Source organism: Triturus cristatus, chromosome 2_2 (assembly GCF_964204655.1).
Source record: "Triturus cristatus chromosome 2_2, aTriCri1.1, whole genome shotgun sequence".
NCBI classification, from domain to species: Eukaryota; Metazoa; Chordata; class Amphibia; order Caudata; family Salamandridae; genus Triturus; species Triturus cristatus.
The window spans coordinates 63,163,855-63,184,512 of NC_140582.1; the positions used below are offsets into that span (position 1 = coordinate 63,163,855).

Below are 20,658 nucleotides of genomic sequence, written 5' to 3' on the forward strand. Positions count from 1 at the left end.
AGTACACTAAACACCCATATTAAAGGAGAGATGGAGCTGCAGCATTGACAGTCTGGCCAGGATTATTCTCATTCTGAAGAGCAAGTTAAAAACGACCAGATTGGGGTGGGAGTGAGAGAGTCTCATCAAATTTATATCTGGGTATTGTACCAGGGAGACCAGAGGATGGAGATAGTCAGTGAGCCATGCCAAAAAACAGGCAGCAAAAAGTGACTATTTTACCAGGGTTAAGTATCAAGCAGTTCTTACTCCTTGATACCGCAGTGACCTACAGGCAGCTCTATGGAGACACTTGGACATCAGCAGGAGCAGTGCGAGCGGAGACTCCCTAGGCCAGAGAATAGCTTGGGCCCTTTTAGAATTGATGATGTAGTTGATCATGTCCTTCCCTCCCTATCACACACATTTTTGTGTAACCTCTATTTTAGGAAAATTTACGATATGTTCAACCCCGTCTGCAGCTTAGAAGGCTGCCTGTGCTTTGAAATTACTGCATTTGAATTTTAGAACCAGGTCGCATTTCATGTTAACATGAACATGTCATTTGTTCTCACTGTTTCTGTGTTTTTTTCTACATATACTGTTTTGTGCTCTTGAGACATACACTCCCATGTCAAGCTCCCGGTTATGTTCACACGTGTTCTCTTGTATTTCAGCCAATAGTTCTCTGTTCAACATGACCACTGAGGCACCAATCGATTGGGTGATGAATGCCAACACCACCATGGTGAGTTTTGAAAGCCATTTCATACTATGGCCTCATATTGGTAGCTATTTTCTACTGAATTTGCATATTCACATTACACAGCTGATGGCACGAGGGGCTAGATATAGCCTACATTAGAGTAAAAATTCAGCGATCCATGAAGCAAATCGCTATCATCTTCTGGATCTCACCTGCTTTTGGTTTTTAGCTGTTCTGCTTGGGTCAGAGACACAAAAATACACAAATCACTGAGGACAGATTGTACATAATCAAGAATACACCCAAGCCCAATACTGAACATGGTACTTAACATGAACATCTAGACAGACTACTTCAGTTGATCTCCTTAGGAGATCTACGCCATTGTTTATTATTGGAACTTCTTGGGATCTACCTGGGACAGTGCGTCAAGACAGGCTTGGTCTCGAGGTGACTTATTGCAGCCAATTCTTAATACATTATTAGGTGTTGTGACTTACTTTAGCCTATTGAGAATTGTGTCCACTTGAAAAACGCCATGCCGTCAAAATTAGATTACTATTGGAGCACTGAAATCATAAGCTATACACATGTACCATTCATAGAAAAAGTAATCAATCACATAATGGGTCATAGTAAAAATTTGGATATAAAATTACAATCAATTCATTTGTAGTAAGTAGCCATCCTAAAGCCCCAATAATCACTAGGCACTGGACCATACATTTAAAACACGATGTATCAAAACATAAAATATTTCATAAAAACAACAGTTAAACAATCATAGATTAATCAGCGCAATTCAAAGACAGTAGAAATGTAATCAGAAAGTTTTCAAACCGCCAATGCTGCTTAGACTCCATGTTTAGGCACTATGTATCACTACCATCAAAAAATGCATGTTACCTCAGTCTGGCAACACAAAGACATTGCCTCATTACAATACCTTACTTTATATTTTCAGAACAGAAGGCAGACAACCTTTTTCCTAAGGGATAAGGTTTTTGTTCTGAGTAGTATAAAATGTTTCAGTGTTTCTCTTCAGTCTAAATTCCGCAAGCAGAATTATAATTTCTCCTTATTTCTACTCCATGTTTTACTGTATACTAAAACAGGTAAAATACCCAGTCTGAAATTAACATAAAAAACCTGTTTACAAGTTAGGCGGTTAATTCCATTGTATTCATAAAGCGCACAGGACAGAATTACGAGTTTGGTTTTATTTAACACATCCAGTACTCATCGGATGCCTTAAATAACCCAAAATTCGTTACATTTTTGCAGCTCAAACCTGCTGAAATTTAACTGGGGAAATGTGTGCAGTATTCATTGTACCATTCAAATTTTGGAGTGTTAGACACCAGAATCTGCATGTTATTCCCCAATAACTTGTAATAGGTGCTATTGATCCCAACCCGATAAATATGAACCCTGGGGTATCTGTATTTACAAGGTGCAATAAATAGCAACTTTACTTATACTCGGGCTCAAGGTCTTCTCTTCGCGACTGGTGGTATTAAATCTTAATGGGCACTGGACGACTTAGGCACATTAAAGTTCAGGTTAAAAGACGACCAAGCTCTTTCCCTCGCTGAGAATATACTCGAGACCTGTACTTTTATCCAAATATTTTCCTTGATGATTTGGATTCTTAATTTAGTCAATGAGGAAGTGGTCTTCCAGTACTCAATACAGCCTATTGTTTTTAGGGTAGATTCAGCAACTGAAATTCCTTAAAGCCCTTGATGTTTGAAATGTCAAGGGCCGAGTTTAGATAGTAAGAGACTGCCATATTTGTCCCAAAAAGACTAGGTTTTACGCGTGTGAGCGATTTAATACAGGGCAGGCCCAGTTCAAGTCTTAGTGCTGCGGATGTAGTGCAAGAGCCAAGATATAACAGTGACCTAAGGAGAAGTTTTTTGATCTTTTGAAACTCTAAAGCATGCCTGAAACCCCAGAGTCCTGCCACATAAAGAGCCAAAGCAACAGTTTTCATTTTTTAAACTGAAGAACTTTTTTTATGGAAGGAGTTCCAATATTCCTCTTGCAATGCAAAACAAAATTTGCTTTTCATCCCATAATAGAGGGATTCTTTTGTATCTGCTTTGTCCACCACAGTTTATGATCAAGACCGATTCCCAAATAATTAATTGTGGCCACTTTTTCCAGGGCTACTCGTAATATTTTCTCAACTTGTTTCTTTGATTATAATTATAACTGAATTTTGATAACATTATTAGTAAGTTGTTTGATGTTACAATTGCGTTTGAAGCCCCTTAATAGGCAGTGCATTGCCAGCTCAGCTCTTGTTAGGAGAACAGCATCATCCGCAAACAGGAGAATGGGATTTTTTCTCCACGAATGATTGGGGTCTCTAGATTCAGGTCCAGAAGCAAGCTACCCGTATCATTTATATTGAAATTTAACAATGCACATGCCTGGACACCACTTTGTTAGATACCTACTTTGATGGAAGATCCAGAGGTACCTTCTCCCCTTCAACCATATCTAACCACGGCAGAGGTATTAAAATCATAGCACTTCAAAGCAAGTAGTAATTTCCTGAGTATCACTTTGTCCTTCGGGGTAAACCATAGAAGAGTTCAATTGACTCAATCAAAAGCAGTCTTTCAGTCAATATAGGTTCGAAACAAGGTGAACTTTTTAATCATTACATAGTTAATACAGGTCACCTATAATCTCACTGCCTGGTTAACTGTGCCTACTCTATTTCTGAAGCCAGCCTGCTGACCCTTCAAGATCTGTTGTTTCTCGACCCATTCCTTAAAATGGTTAAGCACGATTGCTCACCCTGTCCAACAACGATATCGGACAGTAGTTCCCAGGGTCTGCATGGAGCCTTTCTAATATTGGAACTATGATAGCCGTCTTCCATGAATCGGGGTTCCTTATGGCTTTATTCACCGGTTTGAAAATAAAGACCTACAAAGAGGTATTGTTACGAAAAACATTGATGGGAGCATCGGTGGGAACTCTATCCAGGCCCGGTGCTTTATTGAATTTCTGGGAAAAGATTGCCTCTGTTACTTCCTCTACTGTAAATTCAACATTTGAGTCCAACTCCTGAAGAATAGATTTTCCACGTTGCTCATTATCTTTCTGGATCACTTATCATAAAGGCTAGAGAAGTGTTGAATCCTTCAGCAGCCCCCCCCCCCCACTCCATGGTCTAAATTAGTCTGCAGACCACTTTGTCCCAATGTAACCATATCCGGGAATTTTCAGGCATCTTTTTCAAGTATACCTGTTTTCATCTCCGCCTAAACTTTGTGTTCATTTTAGTTAAGGATTTATGTTCTTTCCTCGGTTGTTCCAGAATCATTTCCCCATCAAGAGACATCATTCAATTTAATGGCTACAGAAAGGGATTTTTTTCTTCTTGTAACATTCCTCATCATACGTGTCAAATTTGCTTGTTGCATTTTTGTAGCTGTTTGAATTTGTGGAAACTTTGGGAGGTCTATATATCAGTTTGAAAGCATCCACAAAAATGTTAATGGCCACCTTCTCCAAGAGTTCTGTGTTATTAATCACTTGTATGGATTTGTCTGGGACAATCTCTTCCATGTAAGTATTTACGGCATCTTGATTATCTCCCATCCATCTGATAGACTTCAGGCATGGCTTCAACTCTAAATTGTGGGAAGCCAAATGATGCTTCCGGCTATTGGACACAATTTACAGACCTGGTAATTGCAATTTAGCAATTAGGTGGTCGTGATTACTTTCAACTCTTCAATGTACAATCATGTCAAGAACAATATGCCAAGACTCCATACCAATTAAGATGTAATTAATGAAACCTCTTAGATGCTTTTCTCTAAATGTTTTATTAGCTGGCGTGTCTGAAGGTTTGCACCCAGTTAGGGTCCAGAGACCGCATAATGCCAGATATAAGCCATAGGCCTTCTTTAGTATTCATAATGATATTAACCAGACGTTAAGGAGTACCCAAGTATTTACTTCAGCAACAAAATCTGGCTCAAGTATCATTTTGTGTGGTGTTGTATTGCAATTTGCCACAAACAGATGACTTTCTAGTATTCCTTTTTATTGATGTTACCAGTTCCATTTTGTTAAATGTTCCTCAATTCAATATGTATAATAGATCTTTCAAAATTGCCTGCCGGCCTACTGTTTTGAAGAGGAAGTAGGTGAACATTAAAAAATTCTTTGCTTGCAAGTTAGTTTTTTTTTAGAGAATATCTACTTTGACCTGGATGGCAAGCCCCACAGAAATCCAGATGGTTAAACTACTCTTCGGCCCACCCATTCTAGATTTTATAGCAAGGACACAATAGACTGTATATCCGTTCATATTTGTTTATTCTAAAGCCCACGTCTCCAGAAATCAACACATTTCAAATATTTTAGTAAAAGAGGCCCAGTCCTTATCTTCAGGTTCTTGTCTGAGGCAGGTGATATTTCAACTTAGCAGGCCAGTAAGCTTCACTGTTGCCAATGAACTATTGCCTTCTTGTATCTTACATTAATTTTCAACTCGGTCCCCACAGTACCTTTTGCTGGAATGGCTCAGTATTAGATAAATCTGTTGCTAACCACTCCGATGACTGTGGCTTATCCTTATGCTCGGTTTATGAGGCAGATTTGTCGTTCGATGACACAAACATTTCTTCTTACAATTCTGTCATTTCAGGTTCACCCTCAAACTTGGCAAATAATCTGCCTGCTTTATGTAGGGAACCTAAATTGGTCTAAGGCAACTTGGATGTTAGCTTTCCCGCCTGTTGATGGTCTAAAATTATGGAATAAGGTTATTTAATTGGCATTGTGGCTTTAATAACCCATTTTAACAGAAACTCATTGTGATGGAATATGACTTTAACTAAGGTTAGTGAAGGCCACAAAGTTTCTCTTATTGCTTTTCCTGTCTCTGCACTTGTTCCAGAATTTTTACAGACAAAATGTCTTTTAAAGAGATTCTTTCCAGACCCGGTAAGGATCTGATTATTTCCAAAATGTTTCCTCTGCTGACAATAACATGAAAACCCTATGAGATATGAAGATTAGCGAAGAGAATAATATTGGGTTTTCTTGAGACAATTGGTCATAAGCAGCCTTCATCCAAGCAGTGGACCAAGTTAGCTCTTTGGGGGCACCCACCGGCAAGGGCCTTTCCTTATAGCCATATCAGTTGAAGGTATTTTTCCAAAATGCAGGTCATCAATTATCTTTATTGTCTCACTTATGTTTTTGGTACTTTTTTCAGCAAAGCGAGCCACCTCACTTGGTAGATAACATGGTCCCCACTAGTTGTACCTGATCAAAACAACTTGGTTCAAAGGCTTCTGTGTTCAAGTTTGGAAAAGGTGGATTTTTGTTTTTTTTATCAGAACAGCTTCAGGTAATTACTGACTCAGATTTTCAAGGAAACATGAGAATAAGTACGGCGGCGCCAGAAACGATAAGAGAAAGATAGGAGATAGGTTGTTTCGTATTATTATAGAAACAATCAGGGATCTAGAGTTAGGACGTCACAGGACGTCTGCCACGCTTATGAGAAAAGTCATCCTTTATGAAAGAGGAAAGCTCACGAATAGTGTTATGCTTCATCATCGGCATCCTCTCCTCAAACTCTGGATTCCTGATTGTTTCTATAATATTACGAAACAACATATCTTCTTTCTTTCTCTTCTCCTTCCTGGCGCCACCGTACCTATTCTTGTGTTTTCATTTATACTCCTGGGGGACGTACGGTGGCCTACCCTCCACCTCCCTGTTTATGTACTAAAGGTCTGATTTGCAAGAGGCATCTGCTTGTACTTGTTGCTTAATAAATACCTCAGGGTTTATTTTGTTAGTTAGTCATCAAAATATTAGACATTGCTGGGTCTGAACTGAGGTGGCGAAGTGAGCTAAAGAATGATGATGGATTCAACCCAGATCTGTGACGGGGGTGAGTGTCTGAAAAGTGTCAGCGCTCCGTCCATAGTCTCCTTGTGTGTGGTTTGATTATGCTTAGCCACCAGTCTTTTTCCAGTTGGACTTTATTGTATATGAATATGTTGATTGCAGTTCTTGTCACTAAGTTGGCTACCATAATCAATTAAATAATTTCTGTGAAGCTTGCAAGTCCGCTCTGTGTGACGTGCAGTAGTAGTAGATAGTAGAGGAGGTTTACCTCTCTTTGTGGTCTTGTATACCCTCTATGGCTTACACTCTAAATGTAATAGATTTTTGCAAGAAAGCTTTTTTTTCGTGGCTTCATTACGCGTGTGTCATGAAAAACCTCCTTGTCTTGGGCATGTGCATTATTGGAGCAGTCAGGGCAGTGCCTTCCCTCATAGATCTTCCGTTCCTTGGTATCTGGAATGTGTTGGCCAGTTTTAATAACTGCAGATTTTATCAAGGCCTGTGCCTTTAGATTGTTATTGATGCTCTTTTTTTTTTATTTTTCTCAAAATGGTCTGAATAATAGCTGGAACTTTACCATCCTCTAAGCCCATCCTTTGGGCGTCTATTTTGTGCAACTGGGAGGTTCAAGTCTCCGGATTGCATCCAAAGTTCCGCACATTGTTGAAGTGCTGACTTGGTTCGGTGTATTGCCGCTGTCCTGGCCTCTGAAGCATTAGAGTCCTAAGTGCCTTTCTTGCTGGAAGTGTTAATAATGGAAAAGCCCAGCAGTATCTATTGGTGTGGGAAGAGAAAGGGAGGTACAGTTGGCCATCAGTGCTTTACACTCTGTGGCTAGGCTCTGGTGTCTTAGTGGCCTAATGCGGCCACTGTAGGGGCCTGTGTTTGACATCATGGTCACAGGTTCAAATCCCGGCGGGTCTACCCAGCCTTTCATCCTTCTGAGGTCAATAAAATGAGTACCATTGAGTTGGGTAACAATAAAACATCTGTTTTTTTTGCGCAATGATACCCTTGGATGAACATGTGCTTTACAAATACACATGTTATGTTAAGAGAATTATCCATCACTTTTTCGCCTGAACAGTGGTCATCTAGATAATCCTTCAGACAACAAAGACGGTACAATTAGGCCTAGAGTCCGCGATAAGTCAACGTCACAATTTTGCTGGGCAGTATGTTGTCCTGAGGACTTCTTCTTGTGAAATATGATGTAATATTAATTGTGCTGTTATCCGAATCAGCAATTTTAATACTTACATGCAAAGCTAGTGATGATAGAAGTGTGGGGGGTGTCGAACTGATGTCATATCTTTGCTCCTCTGATTTGCAAGGTGAAAAAGAGTCAGAAGAAGGGTCCAGATGGGTCACAGGTGGAAGAACTTAGTCAGTAATTTTAAGTACTAGCTTGGCTTTGGGGGATTCATTTTTTAAGGCATTCCGTGATGCGTGAGTTACGGGCCCAATAAAGTCTGGAGTGGCATCCTGTCCCTCCTTACTTATTTTATGAGCGCTCCATCTTGTTGGCCTTATGATAAATACCCAATGTCAGGTTATGGAAATAATACAACTTAAATCTGAGGCAGCAGGTAAGTATCCAAGATTTAATGATAAATCAAGCAGTGTGAGTGCCAATATGGGTAGCAATCAATAAAAAGCCCGGAGATGGAGACAGAGGCACTATACGGGTATTGGGGGTATATTTTACTCAATTTACTCTCCCTGTACATATAGGTCAATCCTGACAAGAAGCTTGGGGAGGATATGTGACCGAGCGGCTGGAGCTGCTGTCCCTGGATCTTGAGAATCCAACTTCGAGCCCCGGCCTCAGCGCTAGACTCAACATTGTGTGATTCTGGGCAAATCACTTAATCTCCTTGTGCCTAAAAATGTGACATGTAATGTGTTTGTGTACACGAACTTATAGAACATCTCTCAAGCCCTCATGTAATGTACAGTGCTCTGCTGTCGCACAGCTGGTCTGGTTCTGTGTAAAATACCAGTGCGGACGTTCTTTGGGTACGTACGTATTTCATTTACATTCCTCGGTCTCGCGAGTTTGTTCAGTTTTACTTATCAGCAGTTGCTGTTCTGAACCTTGAACAATTAGATGTCTCGAGGACACTGCTCAGCAAAATGACAATGCGTGTCACGTTCGGGTGAGATCCAAGCAAGCGCTCGTGCTGACCGAGATGCGTTGTGACGCACAGAAGCAGCTTCGGGCAAGCCTCGTGCGGCTGACATCGGCCTCGTGCGGCTGACATCTTCATCAGGCAAGGGAAGGTTCTTTCAGGCCACTTGCTCAACTTAAGCCGCTTCACAGACACAGCATATGCCACTTGGTGGACAAACAAAATGGAGAAAGTCCCTCCGCTTGTCCCCAAGGTCAGTAGTAGAGTTTGCAACCAGTGCCTGTCTCTTATCTTCCAGAACATGCAGAGTTAAATTTGTTAAAGGAGGTGCAGAGGCACATGCAGGACTTTAAGTGGAATGAAAAAACGGGGGGGTTTCTCAAAGGGGCGTGTTCGATGTAATTACGGGTGTGGCTTAAAAACATATAAACTAAAAATCTGTTCTTAGCATAGTGTGCCACCCAACTGGTATAGTGCTGCTTCTGTCATCGCATCCATATATAGTATAAAAGTAACATTATACTTACAACAAACTATGACTATTGGCTTTTCCAATGGTTGTTAGTTGCATAAGATAAATAAGCAACCACTATGGCCTTGTTGTATATAATATTGAAAATGCTCCCGTTCTGAAATGATGAGACTGTGAAAGAACTATAAGCATCAAAGGCAGTGAAGGGTGGTACTGCTGCAGAGTTAAGATTTTATATTTCACCGAGGGTGAGGGCGAAAATGAACAGCCCGATAGGGACCCGTCTCAGCACCTGCTTTTTAGAACTGCCGGCGCTGAGCACCGGCAGGACCCGGCCCTCTTAAAGGCCTGGCCCAAGTGTCTTCTTAAGGACCCATCACTGGTGCTGTGTGATGCGGTGATGGCAAATACTAATGCTGCTTAGTTTCGATTCCACCCCATGGCTGTTCCGTCCTCCACCAGACACTACATGCCCCTTTATCTAAGTCTTTCAGCGTCTGTCTCACCCTTGCTTTCTCTCTGTCACTCTTTCCCTATCTTTCTCTTCTCCCTTCTTTCTCCCTTTTCTGCCTTCTCTCTCACCCGAAAGGTTAAAGTCGAAGGATGGAAAAGAGGTCCCAGAAATGAGTTCTGATGCAGACCACCTCCTACCACCGGCTTAAATTAACCCGGCTCTACCCTCACTCTCATGCAGTGCCCCTGGTTCAGCTGATCCCAGATTAATCACAGCATCGCCCACCTCTGATCTGATGGGACGGAGAAACCTGCCCTTGGCGTAATCGTGTGTAGACATGCCAGGGGGTTACTCTTGAGCTATTATATTCATTCATGAGTACAATTTGTATTAATTATTTCCCCAAAGGGGCATTACCACTCTATGTTTTAAATGAAGAGGGAGTCTTTGGTTAGAAGAGAGCAGGAAGGCGAGAGACGCCTGAAAAAGCAGAAGAATGTTCGAGATCAGTTTTTCAGAATTGCTGAGTAGGAGACAAGTTGTAAAAGAAATCAGAAAGTTCCAGAACTTTGCCGCAATAATGCCAAAAGAGCAAAATCGCTAGGGGCGAAGGAGGAAAAAGTGAAAGCAAAAGACCTTTTCAGGATTTGTGCAAAGTTTGGGTGGAAAGTAGACACAATACAGCAAAGGTGCACACTGTAGAGGGGCAAATAAAAGGGGTTAGGAAGGCAAGTTAGCCAATGATTGACAGGAGAGAATAAGGCAGTTTTAAAATGTAGTTTGATTGCTGACAGGTAAAGTCCAGAGTCTTTTAAGGAATGGACAAAAAATGCCCAGAACCTCAGCCATCCAGTTGACCCTAGTGATCTGGACACCTAGGGGCATATTATCTAGGGCTGGTGATAGATTTATCGCCACTTAAGCGCCCGTTTTCGGGTGAAAAGCGGCGATAATTCTATTGCATTATTAACAAGGACACGCTATCGCGTGTATCCTTGATTTATCTCCCGTTTCTGTCACCACTCGCTACGCATCGATAATGAGATGCAAAGTAGGCGTGGCTGACAGCAACATCATGGGAAAATATCGCGAAGGCAGCTTCCCGATAATAGCAAGGAGGGGTAGCGATGATAATAATCGCGCTACCTCTGGCCTAACGCAGGAATTTAACGTCTGCTAAATTCCTGTGTTAGGCATACCTAATATGGGAAGTGGATTATGGAGTTAAGGCCACAGGGCCTTATCACCAAGATCATCGCTGTTTTGGGAGGGACATCGCTGTTTTTTTAGGCGATGTTTGGCCATTTGCCCAGCTATCGCTGGAATATTTATCGCCATAGCGCTGAACGTTGGTAATACAGCGCTAGCTTGGAGAGATATTCCAGCGATAGCCGGTGATAAAAAAAAGCGCGCTAAGCACGCTCAGTGATAATTATCGCCAGCCCTAGATAATATGCCCCCAAAACTCTTTTTCGGTTTCAGCCCTCTCTCAAACTTCCTGACTACCTTTTTAACATGACATGTCTCTAGTATCACTCTTTTTCTATAGCCCCTCTCATGACCCCGCCACTCTTTAGCGCACATCTCCATGTTTCTCCTGCTTTCTCACCTATTACTGTATCTCCCTTTCACTAACCCACCTCTCTTTCTACCTTACCTTTCGCTATACCTCTCCCTTGGTGACCCACACTGCTCTTAGTCTTTCAATATTTCCATCTCACTATCTCTAGCTCACGTCAGCTTGCTCTAAACCTTTACCTATCTCTATGTCTCTTTTTGTCCTGACCGCTTCCTCTATCAGCCTGTCTGTATCTTTCTTTCTGGCTACCTAACCTTTCTCTCTTGACCTTACATTCCTCCCTCCCTCTCTCTATCTCATCTCTACCTCGTTTCTCCCTCTGCTTCACCTCTCTTTAGAAACCCTTCTCCTTACCTCTCTGTTCTTCTCTTTTCTTTGACTTCTATTTACCATGTTTACTACTGTGGACAGCCGGCGGTCACTGTCTGTCCAGCAGGAGTAATGTACAAATAGAAAGAGCAGAGAAGGAAGACGAAAAGGCAGAGAATTAAGGAGAACATTTTCAGATTTCACCCGGCGCAGTGATGAAAATTCCCAGTGCGGGGCTTAGATGTTCCCTTTTGCAGCAAGGATGCTAGTTGTGAAAGGGGAGATTGAGTATCTCGAAGTTAAAGCCACACTTACACGTGCTGCTGTGTGCACGTGTCTTATTTTAACACTACTCCAACAAACATCCATTAAGTTGCCTTCACCATGTATTTTCTACACTATGAGGAACGAACTGGCTAAGTATTGGATCGAAATATTGTTACAAGACAAAAAAAATCTACATCTGAGGCCAAAATGAAAAGTCTTAATCAGTACTTGTTGAAGCTGTGTGTTGATACTGGGGGAGGATGGGAAGCTTTAATTTATTGAGGTTTTTCCGTGCTCCCGTTTCTCAAAGTTTAAAGTGTGGTGAGAGCGGTGGGGTAGAAAAAGCAAGAGAGAGCAGGTTCAGAGGTGAGGTAGTGAACCAGTGTTGAGGGTAACTGCGAGCTTAAACAGGGGGGTCGGGGGGAGAGCTGAGGTAGAAAGATGGGGTAATGGTAGAGAAAAGGGGCAAGGTAGACACCGGGTTTAAGGCTAAATTAAAGGGGTGTATGTAGAGAGCGGGGTAAAGAGGATTAGCAATTTAGGAGAGAGATGCTAGAGCGAAATAGAGAGGTGGGGTAAAGAAAAGAGGTAGATGGAGAGGTGGAGATTGGTAGAGAAAGGCAAAGTCAGATGTGAGGTAGGCAGAGAAGTAGAAAGGTTCAGTTAGAAAGAGAGAGTAATTTGATCGTTCTGAACACTTCCGGGGTAGTCATTGTGGGTGGGGCATGGCATGGGCAATTTGCCAACTTTCTTCATGCGCTTAAATTACTCTGCTTTCTGGTGGAATTGCACTCCTTCGGGCTCGAACTCCGCTGCGTACAATTTCTAGCAGCAGAGCTCCCCCTTGCGGCAATAAGTGGCAGCAGGCATAGAAGTAAACCTTTACAACTTGTTTCTGCGGCTCTTGCGAAACGCGGACATAATTCTGTGGGAATTGAGACACGTTGTTTGCACGTTTGTCGTGAGGATGACTGACTACCTGTTAGTCATCTTTTGTACAAAAAGGAACTCACCGATCCCAGTAGGAGAAGAGCCCCAACTAGCTAAATAGATGTAAAGAACGCCAATAAGAATGTATATTAATGTGAACTGTGTTGGGTGCATGTGCTTGGTTGGGAGAGGATGTTTCCAATCCGGAGATTTGATTTAACAAATTATGCCTTCTGGTAGTTGTTTCACAATATAGATAAATGGACTACACATGTCAAAACGCAAAAGTTTGTAAAATGAAAACCATGCATTGGAAACGTGATGTTTTAGTGCAACAACGAAATTTGATTTATATGCTTACAAACGCGCACCTGATCCCCTTATGTGCAGGGGTGCCGAAAAGTTCTAGGCACCAGCAGGCCAGTGACTTTGTGATGAGCAGGGCTTTAAGTGGGCCGGGTCTCACCGGTGCTGAGCAAAGGGGGCCTCGAAACGGGTCACCATCAGGCTCTGTTTTGTGCCCTGGCACAGGCAGTCCGTTTTTTCCCGCACTGCAGTGACAGCAGGCACATCGAAGTGCGCTGCTCACACTGCTCACTTCTCACTAGTGGAGAAGTTACCACTTGATGTCAGGCCAGGTGAGCGTTGTAGAAGGGAAATCATTTAAAGAGAGTAATTTTCTCTCTGGATTTTCCTTCGCTTTTTGAAACTCAGGAGCAGCAACATTGTCGTGGTCTCACCAGCGCTTTGAGTGGAAGCTTTTTCAGTATTATAAACAAGCCATTGTTGCTGCTTATATATCTTATGCAACTAACAACCATTGACAAAGCCAATAGTCCTGACTTGTTGTAGGTATGATGTTACTTGTTGTATTGTGTATCTGGATGCAATGACAGAAACAGCAAAACACAAGTCGGGCGGCACACTAAGCACACATTTTTAGCTTACGTGTTTCTGATGGATATTTCTGCCTGTGGATTCCTCTCCTTATGAATACCCCCTGCGCCAGCATTCCGCGGAAATTCTTTCCTAGCTCTCCCAAGTCGACGAGGACATCACAATAGCAAGGCTCCGCTCGCGACACCGTATGACGTCATCGGAGCCATAAGAGGACCTCGTCGGCGTGCTGACGTCAGTTCCCTTTTTTCCGCGACGTCGATGCTTAACGTTTTTCTAGGGGCTCTCCATTTTCTTCAAGAAAAGTTTGTATCACTTGTTGGTATCACTTGTTGGTTTCTGATGGCTACTTCCAGGATGACCGGGTTTAAACCCTGTAGAGAGTGTGGTGGGCATATGTCGATCGCGGACCCGCGTGAAGATTGCCTCTGGTGTTTATCTTTGGATCATGACGTCGAAGAATGTTGAAGCTGCAGGAAGATGAATCCCAAGGCTATTAAGGAGCATGAAGCGAAGCTGTTTTTTTGCCAAAGCCAGAAAGGACAAGAGGGGTCGTAAGAGGGCGAAGTCTTCGTCTTCCCATACATCGAAGTCGAAGAAAGATAAGAAGTCCAAGAGGAGACATGGCTCTCGGCACCGTTCTTCGAAGACCAGGGCCTCGAGGTCGAGGTCGCCGACCCCGGCTGAGCAGCCTCGAAGAAATGACTTAGTTTCTCCATCTCCATCTCCTCAGGTGATGCCAGTTCCATCTCCGGATCCGGTATCACCGGCTTCGAAAGGCTCTTCGCTGCATGAAAACTCACTGGCTGCAGCGATGTCTCCGGTGCCTAGGGAGTCGTCTCCAGGCTGGGTGGCTTCACCTGTGCGGGCGCCATCCCTGGCTCTGCAGCCTCCAGCTCGACCTCAGGAAGGTAGGATCCATAGCCTACTTTTTCTGCTCCTGGGTCAGATGCTTCGTATTTCCTTAAAGCGATGTTTGGCATTTTTGCCAGGGCCTCTGCGCCATCCGGTGCGCCTTCGGGCCCCATGGGTCCTTTGGCCTTTAACTTTGGTGTTCCTCAATTTTATCCTCAAGCACCCTTTATGCCTTTCTTGCCGTCGACTCCGGCTTGGCATTTACCGGCGCCGAGGTCCTCCACTCCGGCTCCTCTGACTCCTTCGGCTGTTGACTCAGCACCGCCTCGAGTTCGATCGGCGTCGAGGTTCGAAGCTGAGGCTCCTCCGTCGATGTCGTTGATGCCTTCACCGGCGTCGCGTACGGCGCCGCCAACGCCGATTCCTAAACAACGCTCTAGGAGAGAGGCGCTGAGGCTCCTTGAAGAGGAGGAATATGGACAGAATCAGGAGGAAGGAGAGATTGTTGATTCTATAGATTAATTTGAGGGCCTTCGCGAGGCTAGTGGCTTGGATACTTCTCCTGAGTATAATCTCCCATCTGCGAATGCTGGTGTTGTGCAAGACATTGCTCCTTATCATGTGGTCATAAGGAAGGCGGCTGGTTTGCTTGGTCTACAGCTTCCCTCAGCTGAGGTGAAATCTAATATTCTTACGGAAGTTCTTAATACATCTTCTTCAACTTCTGAACCGTTGCTTCCCTTTACGGATGCTTTGACGGAACCAATAATGGAGGTGTGGCAGAAGCCTTTATCTGCTCCTGCGGTTTCTCGTTCCATCTCTAGAAGGTACAGGCCCGCTCCTGGTGATCCGGCTTTTCTATCCTCACATCCTACGCCGGAAAGTTTAGTTGGCCAGGCTTCTTGCAATGTTCTGGTTCTTTCCCTACCATTCTTGGTGATTGGGATTCTAAAAAAAATGGAGCTGGCGGCTAAGAAGGTGTTCTCTTCTGCAAGTATGGCTCTTAAATCCACTAATGCAAACTGTCTTCTTGGAAGGTATATCCATGCTTTGATGGACTCAGTCATGCAGCTAGCTCCAAAGTTGCCTGAGGAGGATCGGGCTAATTTCTTGGAAGTCCTTTCTGATTCGCAGGCTGTGGCACGTCCGGTGATTCAATCGGGCCTGGACACTGCCTTCTCTGTAGCTCGTGCGATGGGGTCTTCTGTGGCTGCAAGGAGACAGGCTTGGCTTCGATCGTCTGGTTTCTCACCTGATGTTCAGGCGACTTTGCTGGATTTGCCCTTTGATGGGTCAAAACTCTTTGGTTCAAAGGCGGACTCAGCCTTAGAGTGTTTTAAAGACAGCAGGGCCACTGCAAGGTCTCTAGGCCTCAAGGTGCAGTTCAGAGGATACGGCTACCAGCGGTATCATGGATTTAGGAGATCTGCTTCCTTTCGTGACCACCAGCAATCTCAACAGGGCCAGCAACAGCAGAATCCCTTGTATAAGTCGTACAGAGGAAAGAATAAAAGAGGCCTCAGGGGAGCCGCTCGACAACGTTCCTCCTCCTCTTCTTCCACTTCCCCTCCCGCCACCGTTGGTACATCAGGAAAGCAGTTCTAGATCCCCCATCATAGAACATGTTGGTCCGGTTGGAGGTCAGGTGTCCCACTTTCTACAAGAGTGGAGTGATCACGTCAGATCGCTGGGTCTTGAATCTTGTGGAGCATGGGTACATCCTTCCCTTTTTGGAGTTTCCTCCTCCTTACTCTCCTCACCAGGGTTGGTGCTCAGAGCACCACTTACTGCTTTTACAGCAGGAGGTTCTTACCTTGCTACAGAAAGGTGCGATAGAGGTGGTTCCAGAGCAGGAAAGGGGTCAGGATTGCTACTCCCGGTATTTCCTGATCCCCAAAAAAGGACAGTCGCTTAAGGCCAATCCTGAACCTCAGGATTTTGAACCTTTACCTCAGATGGTAGAAGTTCAAAATGTTGACCTTGGCTCAGGTACTTCTTGTGTTGCAAAAGGAGGACTGGATGGTGTCCATCGATCTACAGGATGCGTATTTTCATCTTCCCATCCTGAGGTCGCATCGGAAGTATCTCCGGTTCACAGTAGGGTCGCAACATTATCAGTTTGCCGTTCTTCCGTTCGGTCTTACTTCCGCACCTCGAGTCTTTACAAAGGTGATGGAGGTGGTAGCGGTTCATCTCAGAAGGTCAGGGGTTCCTGTTTTCCCCTACCTGGACGACTGGCTGTTGAAAGCGGAGTCTCCAGAGTTGGTTTCACACCACTTGCAGGTAACAGCTCATCTGTTGTTCAAATTGGGTTTCTCGATAAATGTACCCAAATCTCACCTGGTGCTTTCTCAACGCAGCCTGTTCATAGGGGCAATACTGGACACTTCTGTGTGTCGAGCTTACCCTCCTCCGCAGAGGATTCTCGACATTCAGGAAATGATTCCTTTATTTCACGATGGAGCGGTTGTTCCAGTCCTGAAGGTTCTTTGCCTGCTCGGTCTGTTCGCTTCCTGCATTCTGTTGGTCAACCATGCATGCTGGCACATGAGGGCACTCCAGTGGTGCCTCCGCAGGCAGTGGTATCAGCACAACGGAGATCTCGGTGAGAAGGTCCAGATCTCCAGAGAAGCTGCAGCGAAGCTGATTTGGTGGAGTGTGCAGGGCAACCTGTCTCAAGGAAAGCCCTTTTAGCTTCCTCCACCGGTGGCCACAGTGATCACGGATGCCTCCACTCTAGGGTGGGGTGTTCCTCTGGGGGATCTGGAGGTCAAAGGTCTTTGGTCTCCAGAAGAAAGGTTGCTTCATATCAACCTGCTGGAATTGCAGGTGATTAGTTTCCTTCCCGGTCAGTCGGTTCAGGTCCTGATGGACAACTCTACCGCGATGTGGTATATCAACAAACAGGGAGGTGTAGGGTTGTTTCGTCTTTGTCAAGAGGCTCTGCGGCTCTTGTCCCGGGCTCAGAACCATCGGATTTGTGTGTTTGCAAATCATCTGGCCGGTGTGCTGAATGTTCGTGCGGACAGTCTCAGTCGGCGTTACTCGGCCGATCACGAGTGGCGGCTTCATCCGGAGGTGGTCCATGGTATCTTTCAGATGTGGGGGTCTCCTCGGTTGGACCTGTTTGCCACTCACGAGAACGCGCACTGCCCATTGTTCTGCAGTCTTCAGTATCCGATGCGGGGAGCGCTGGGGGACGCGTTTCAGTTGGATTGGAGCGCACAGCTCCTTTATGCGGTCCTCCCATACCCTTGATAACTCGGGTTCTGAGTAAGATTCGCCAAGACCGGGCCCAAGTCATATCGACCATCCCGGATTGGCCAAGAAGGGTGTGGTACACAGATCTTCTTCACCTCTTATTGCACCCTCCGCTCTGTCTCCCTCTCAGGGCAGACCTCCTCTCGCAGTCGCAGGGGCAGGTTCTACAGCCCCACCTCCAGAGCCTGCACCTTCATGCCTGGAGATTGAACGGGGCAACCTGAGTTCCTTCTCTCTCCCGCCGGATATAGTGAATGTTATTTTATCGTCTAGACGACACTCCACTAAGTCTGTTTAGTCTTCCAGATGGTCCAGATTTGTTAGGTGGTGCGGAGAGAGAGACATTGACCCTTTGAAGCCCAGTTTGTCTAATATTCTGGAGTTTTCACTTTCTTTGGCACAGCAAGGTTGTACTGTAGCCACTGTTAAGGGCTATTTGTCGGCCTTGTCGGCTTTTCTATGTTTGCTGGACCAGCCGTCTTTATGTAAGTCCCCCATTGTCATGAGGTTCATTAAGGGCCTTACAAATAAGTTCCCTCCCACACCTTTCATTATGCCTTAGTGGGATTTGAATTTCGTTCTTACCTTTTTAATGCGTTCTCCGTTTGAGCCTCTTCATACTTGTCCGTTGAGGCTTTTTTCTTTTAAAACGTTTTTCTTGATTGCCATTACCTCGGCTAGGAGGGTAAGTGAGCTTCAGGCTCTTAGTTCAAAACCTCCTTTCTTGACCATTCATGTGGATAAGTTGGTTTTAGGGACCAGGGCTGCTTTATTCCCAAGGTGGTTACCCCTTTTCATTTGGAACAGTCCATTACTTTACCTACCTTCTATCCTCCCCCTCACCCTTCCAAGGAGGAGGAGAGACTGCATCATTTGGACCCTAAGAGAGCTGTCAGTTTTGACTTGGATCGGACAAGAGATCTGTGGCTGGACGATCAGCTCTTTGTGGGCTATGTTGGGAAGATGAAAGGCAAGGCTGTGCAGAAGAGGACTCTCTCCAGGTGGATTATCTTGTTCAACAAGATTTGCTACGCATTGGCCAAGAAGGACCCTCCTGAAGGTATCAGAGCTCATTCCACCAGATCTAAGTCTAAATCTTCTGCTTTGGCTAGAGGTGTTCCTGTTGTTGACATTTGTAAGGCAGCAACTTGGGCCTCCCTCCATACCTTTGCAAAGCATTACTGCTTGGACTCTGAGGTTAGGAGGGATGGCCATTTTGCTTGTTCTGTTTTACAAGATATTTTGGTCTAGTCAGGTGAACACCCTTCTCCAAGAGAGGTACGGCTTTGGGAGTCTATCCATACGATGAGGAATCCACAGGCAGAAGTATCCATCAGAAGAACAAGTTACTTAACTTTGGTAACGCTTTTTCTGGTGGATACAGTATCTGCCAGTGGATCCCTCACTGTCCCGCCCGCCTCTCCGTTGTCCACCTGTTTCAACCAATTTTTTAAAAATTTTAACATGTCTTGATCATGTTGATATTTTAATCATGAGAAATGCTTATTCAATTGCTATTTCTATATGTCTTTATTGATTATGCATTTGTGAGTTTATAAATGTGTATATTTTTGGTATGCTATGTTACTTTTGAAAATGTGTCGGTCCGCCCGTTTGCCTCAGTGGCACAGAAAAAATGGGTGGAACTGACGTCAGCACGCCGACGAGGTCCTCTTATGGCTCCGATGACGTTATACGGTGTCGCGAACGGAGCCTTGCTATTGTGACGTCCTCGTCGATGTGGGAGAGCTAGGAAAGAATTTCCGCGGAATGCTGGCGCAGGGGGTATTCATAAGGTGAGGAATCCACAGGCTGATACTGTATCCACCAGAAAAAGCGTTACCAAAGGTAAGTAACTTGTTCTTTTAAGCCCCACCCCTAATTACATTAGCCACGCCCCTTTGAGATACCCCCTCGTTTTTTCATCCCACTTAAAGCCTTGGTGATGAGGAAACATTTTCTCCTCCATTGCCATTTGCTCACAATCTGAAACAATAAGGGGAATATTTATCAATGGGTTACATTGCCCTTGCGCCCCGCAAGGGCAGCGCAGCACTAAGGTAAGACCTGTTAAACCACGCAAGGCCACCTTGCATGGCCCTGTATGGCTTGATAAATCTGGAGTAACGCAACGTTGCCCACATTGCTTTGTTGTGTTACTCTGCCCCAGGGAGGTGTTCCATGGGTGGAGCTTGGGTGTTCAGTTAAGCACACACAGATGCGCTAGCTTTTGACAGAAGCTACAGTGTTGTGTGATAGAAGTTGATGTGGCACCTACAGCTACCACATCACTTGCATGTCATTGGGTTTGGAACATTTTCGCTTTTATTAAGCATGTGATTGCCCACATGACCTCCTGGTACTAAGGATCTATTATACCAGGCAAGAAAAGACAGGATTAAGAGGTGCAAAGTCATGCATTTAGGTCTTTCGAAATGGAAGATGCTGCCCATGAGCTCTTAACAGTGCCGGATGCAGGCTCCAATGGTTAGCGGCCAATACTGTGAATTACCAATGGCCTACCTGAGAGCGCGGGAACCTGGAACCTGGAACTGAGAGCAGGCGAGCATTAGATGATTTAAGAGAGGAGCCAGGAACATAACGGACGAGTATCTGATGTAACTAGGCAGGTCCAAATGCAGTGGCAGCTGGTACCCTGAAAAATTGGTGATTCAACCACTGACCAGCAATGCTTTTAAGGTCAACGCCAAAGCTGTAAGTCATGGCTTGTTATAAACAGTTTTTATAACAAACTATGACTGAGCGATCTGGAATTGAGACTGAAGGCAGTGTAAGTTTCATACTGTGCTTGTCAGTGGGTCATAAAATAAATATGCAAATAAAAGTGTACTTAACCACTGTATATGCTGGCTCGCTCCCTCCGGTCCTCATGCATCCAGTCCGTGGGTGCTGGCCTGCAGC

General features: G+C 44.5%; 1 protein-coding gene across 8 annotated transcripts in view; it reads left to right on the plus strand.

The window, feature by feature from the left end:
- SLC4A4 (solute carrier family 4 member 4) overlaps nucleotides 1-20,658 on the plus strand; it is a 739,594-nt gene that overhangs the window by 640,171 nt on the left and 78,765 nt on the right. For all 8 annotated transcript variants that reach the window (XM_085641000.1, XM_085640999.1, XM_085641004.1 and 5 more), the window contains exon 15: nucleotides 657-727. In XM_085641000.1, coding sequence (XP_085497126.1) covers nucleotides 657-727 — 71 coding nt within the window. The remainder of the gene's footprint in view (nucleotides 1-656; nucleotides 728-20,658) is intronic.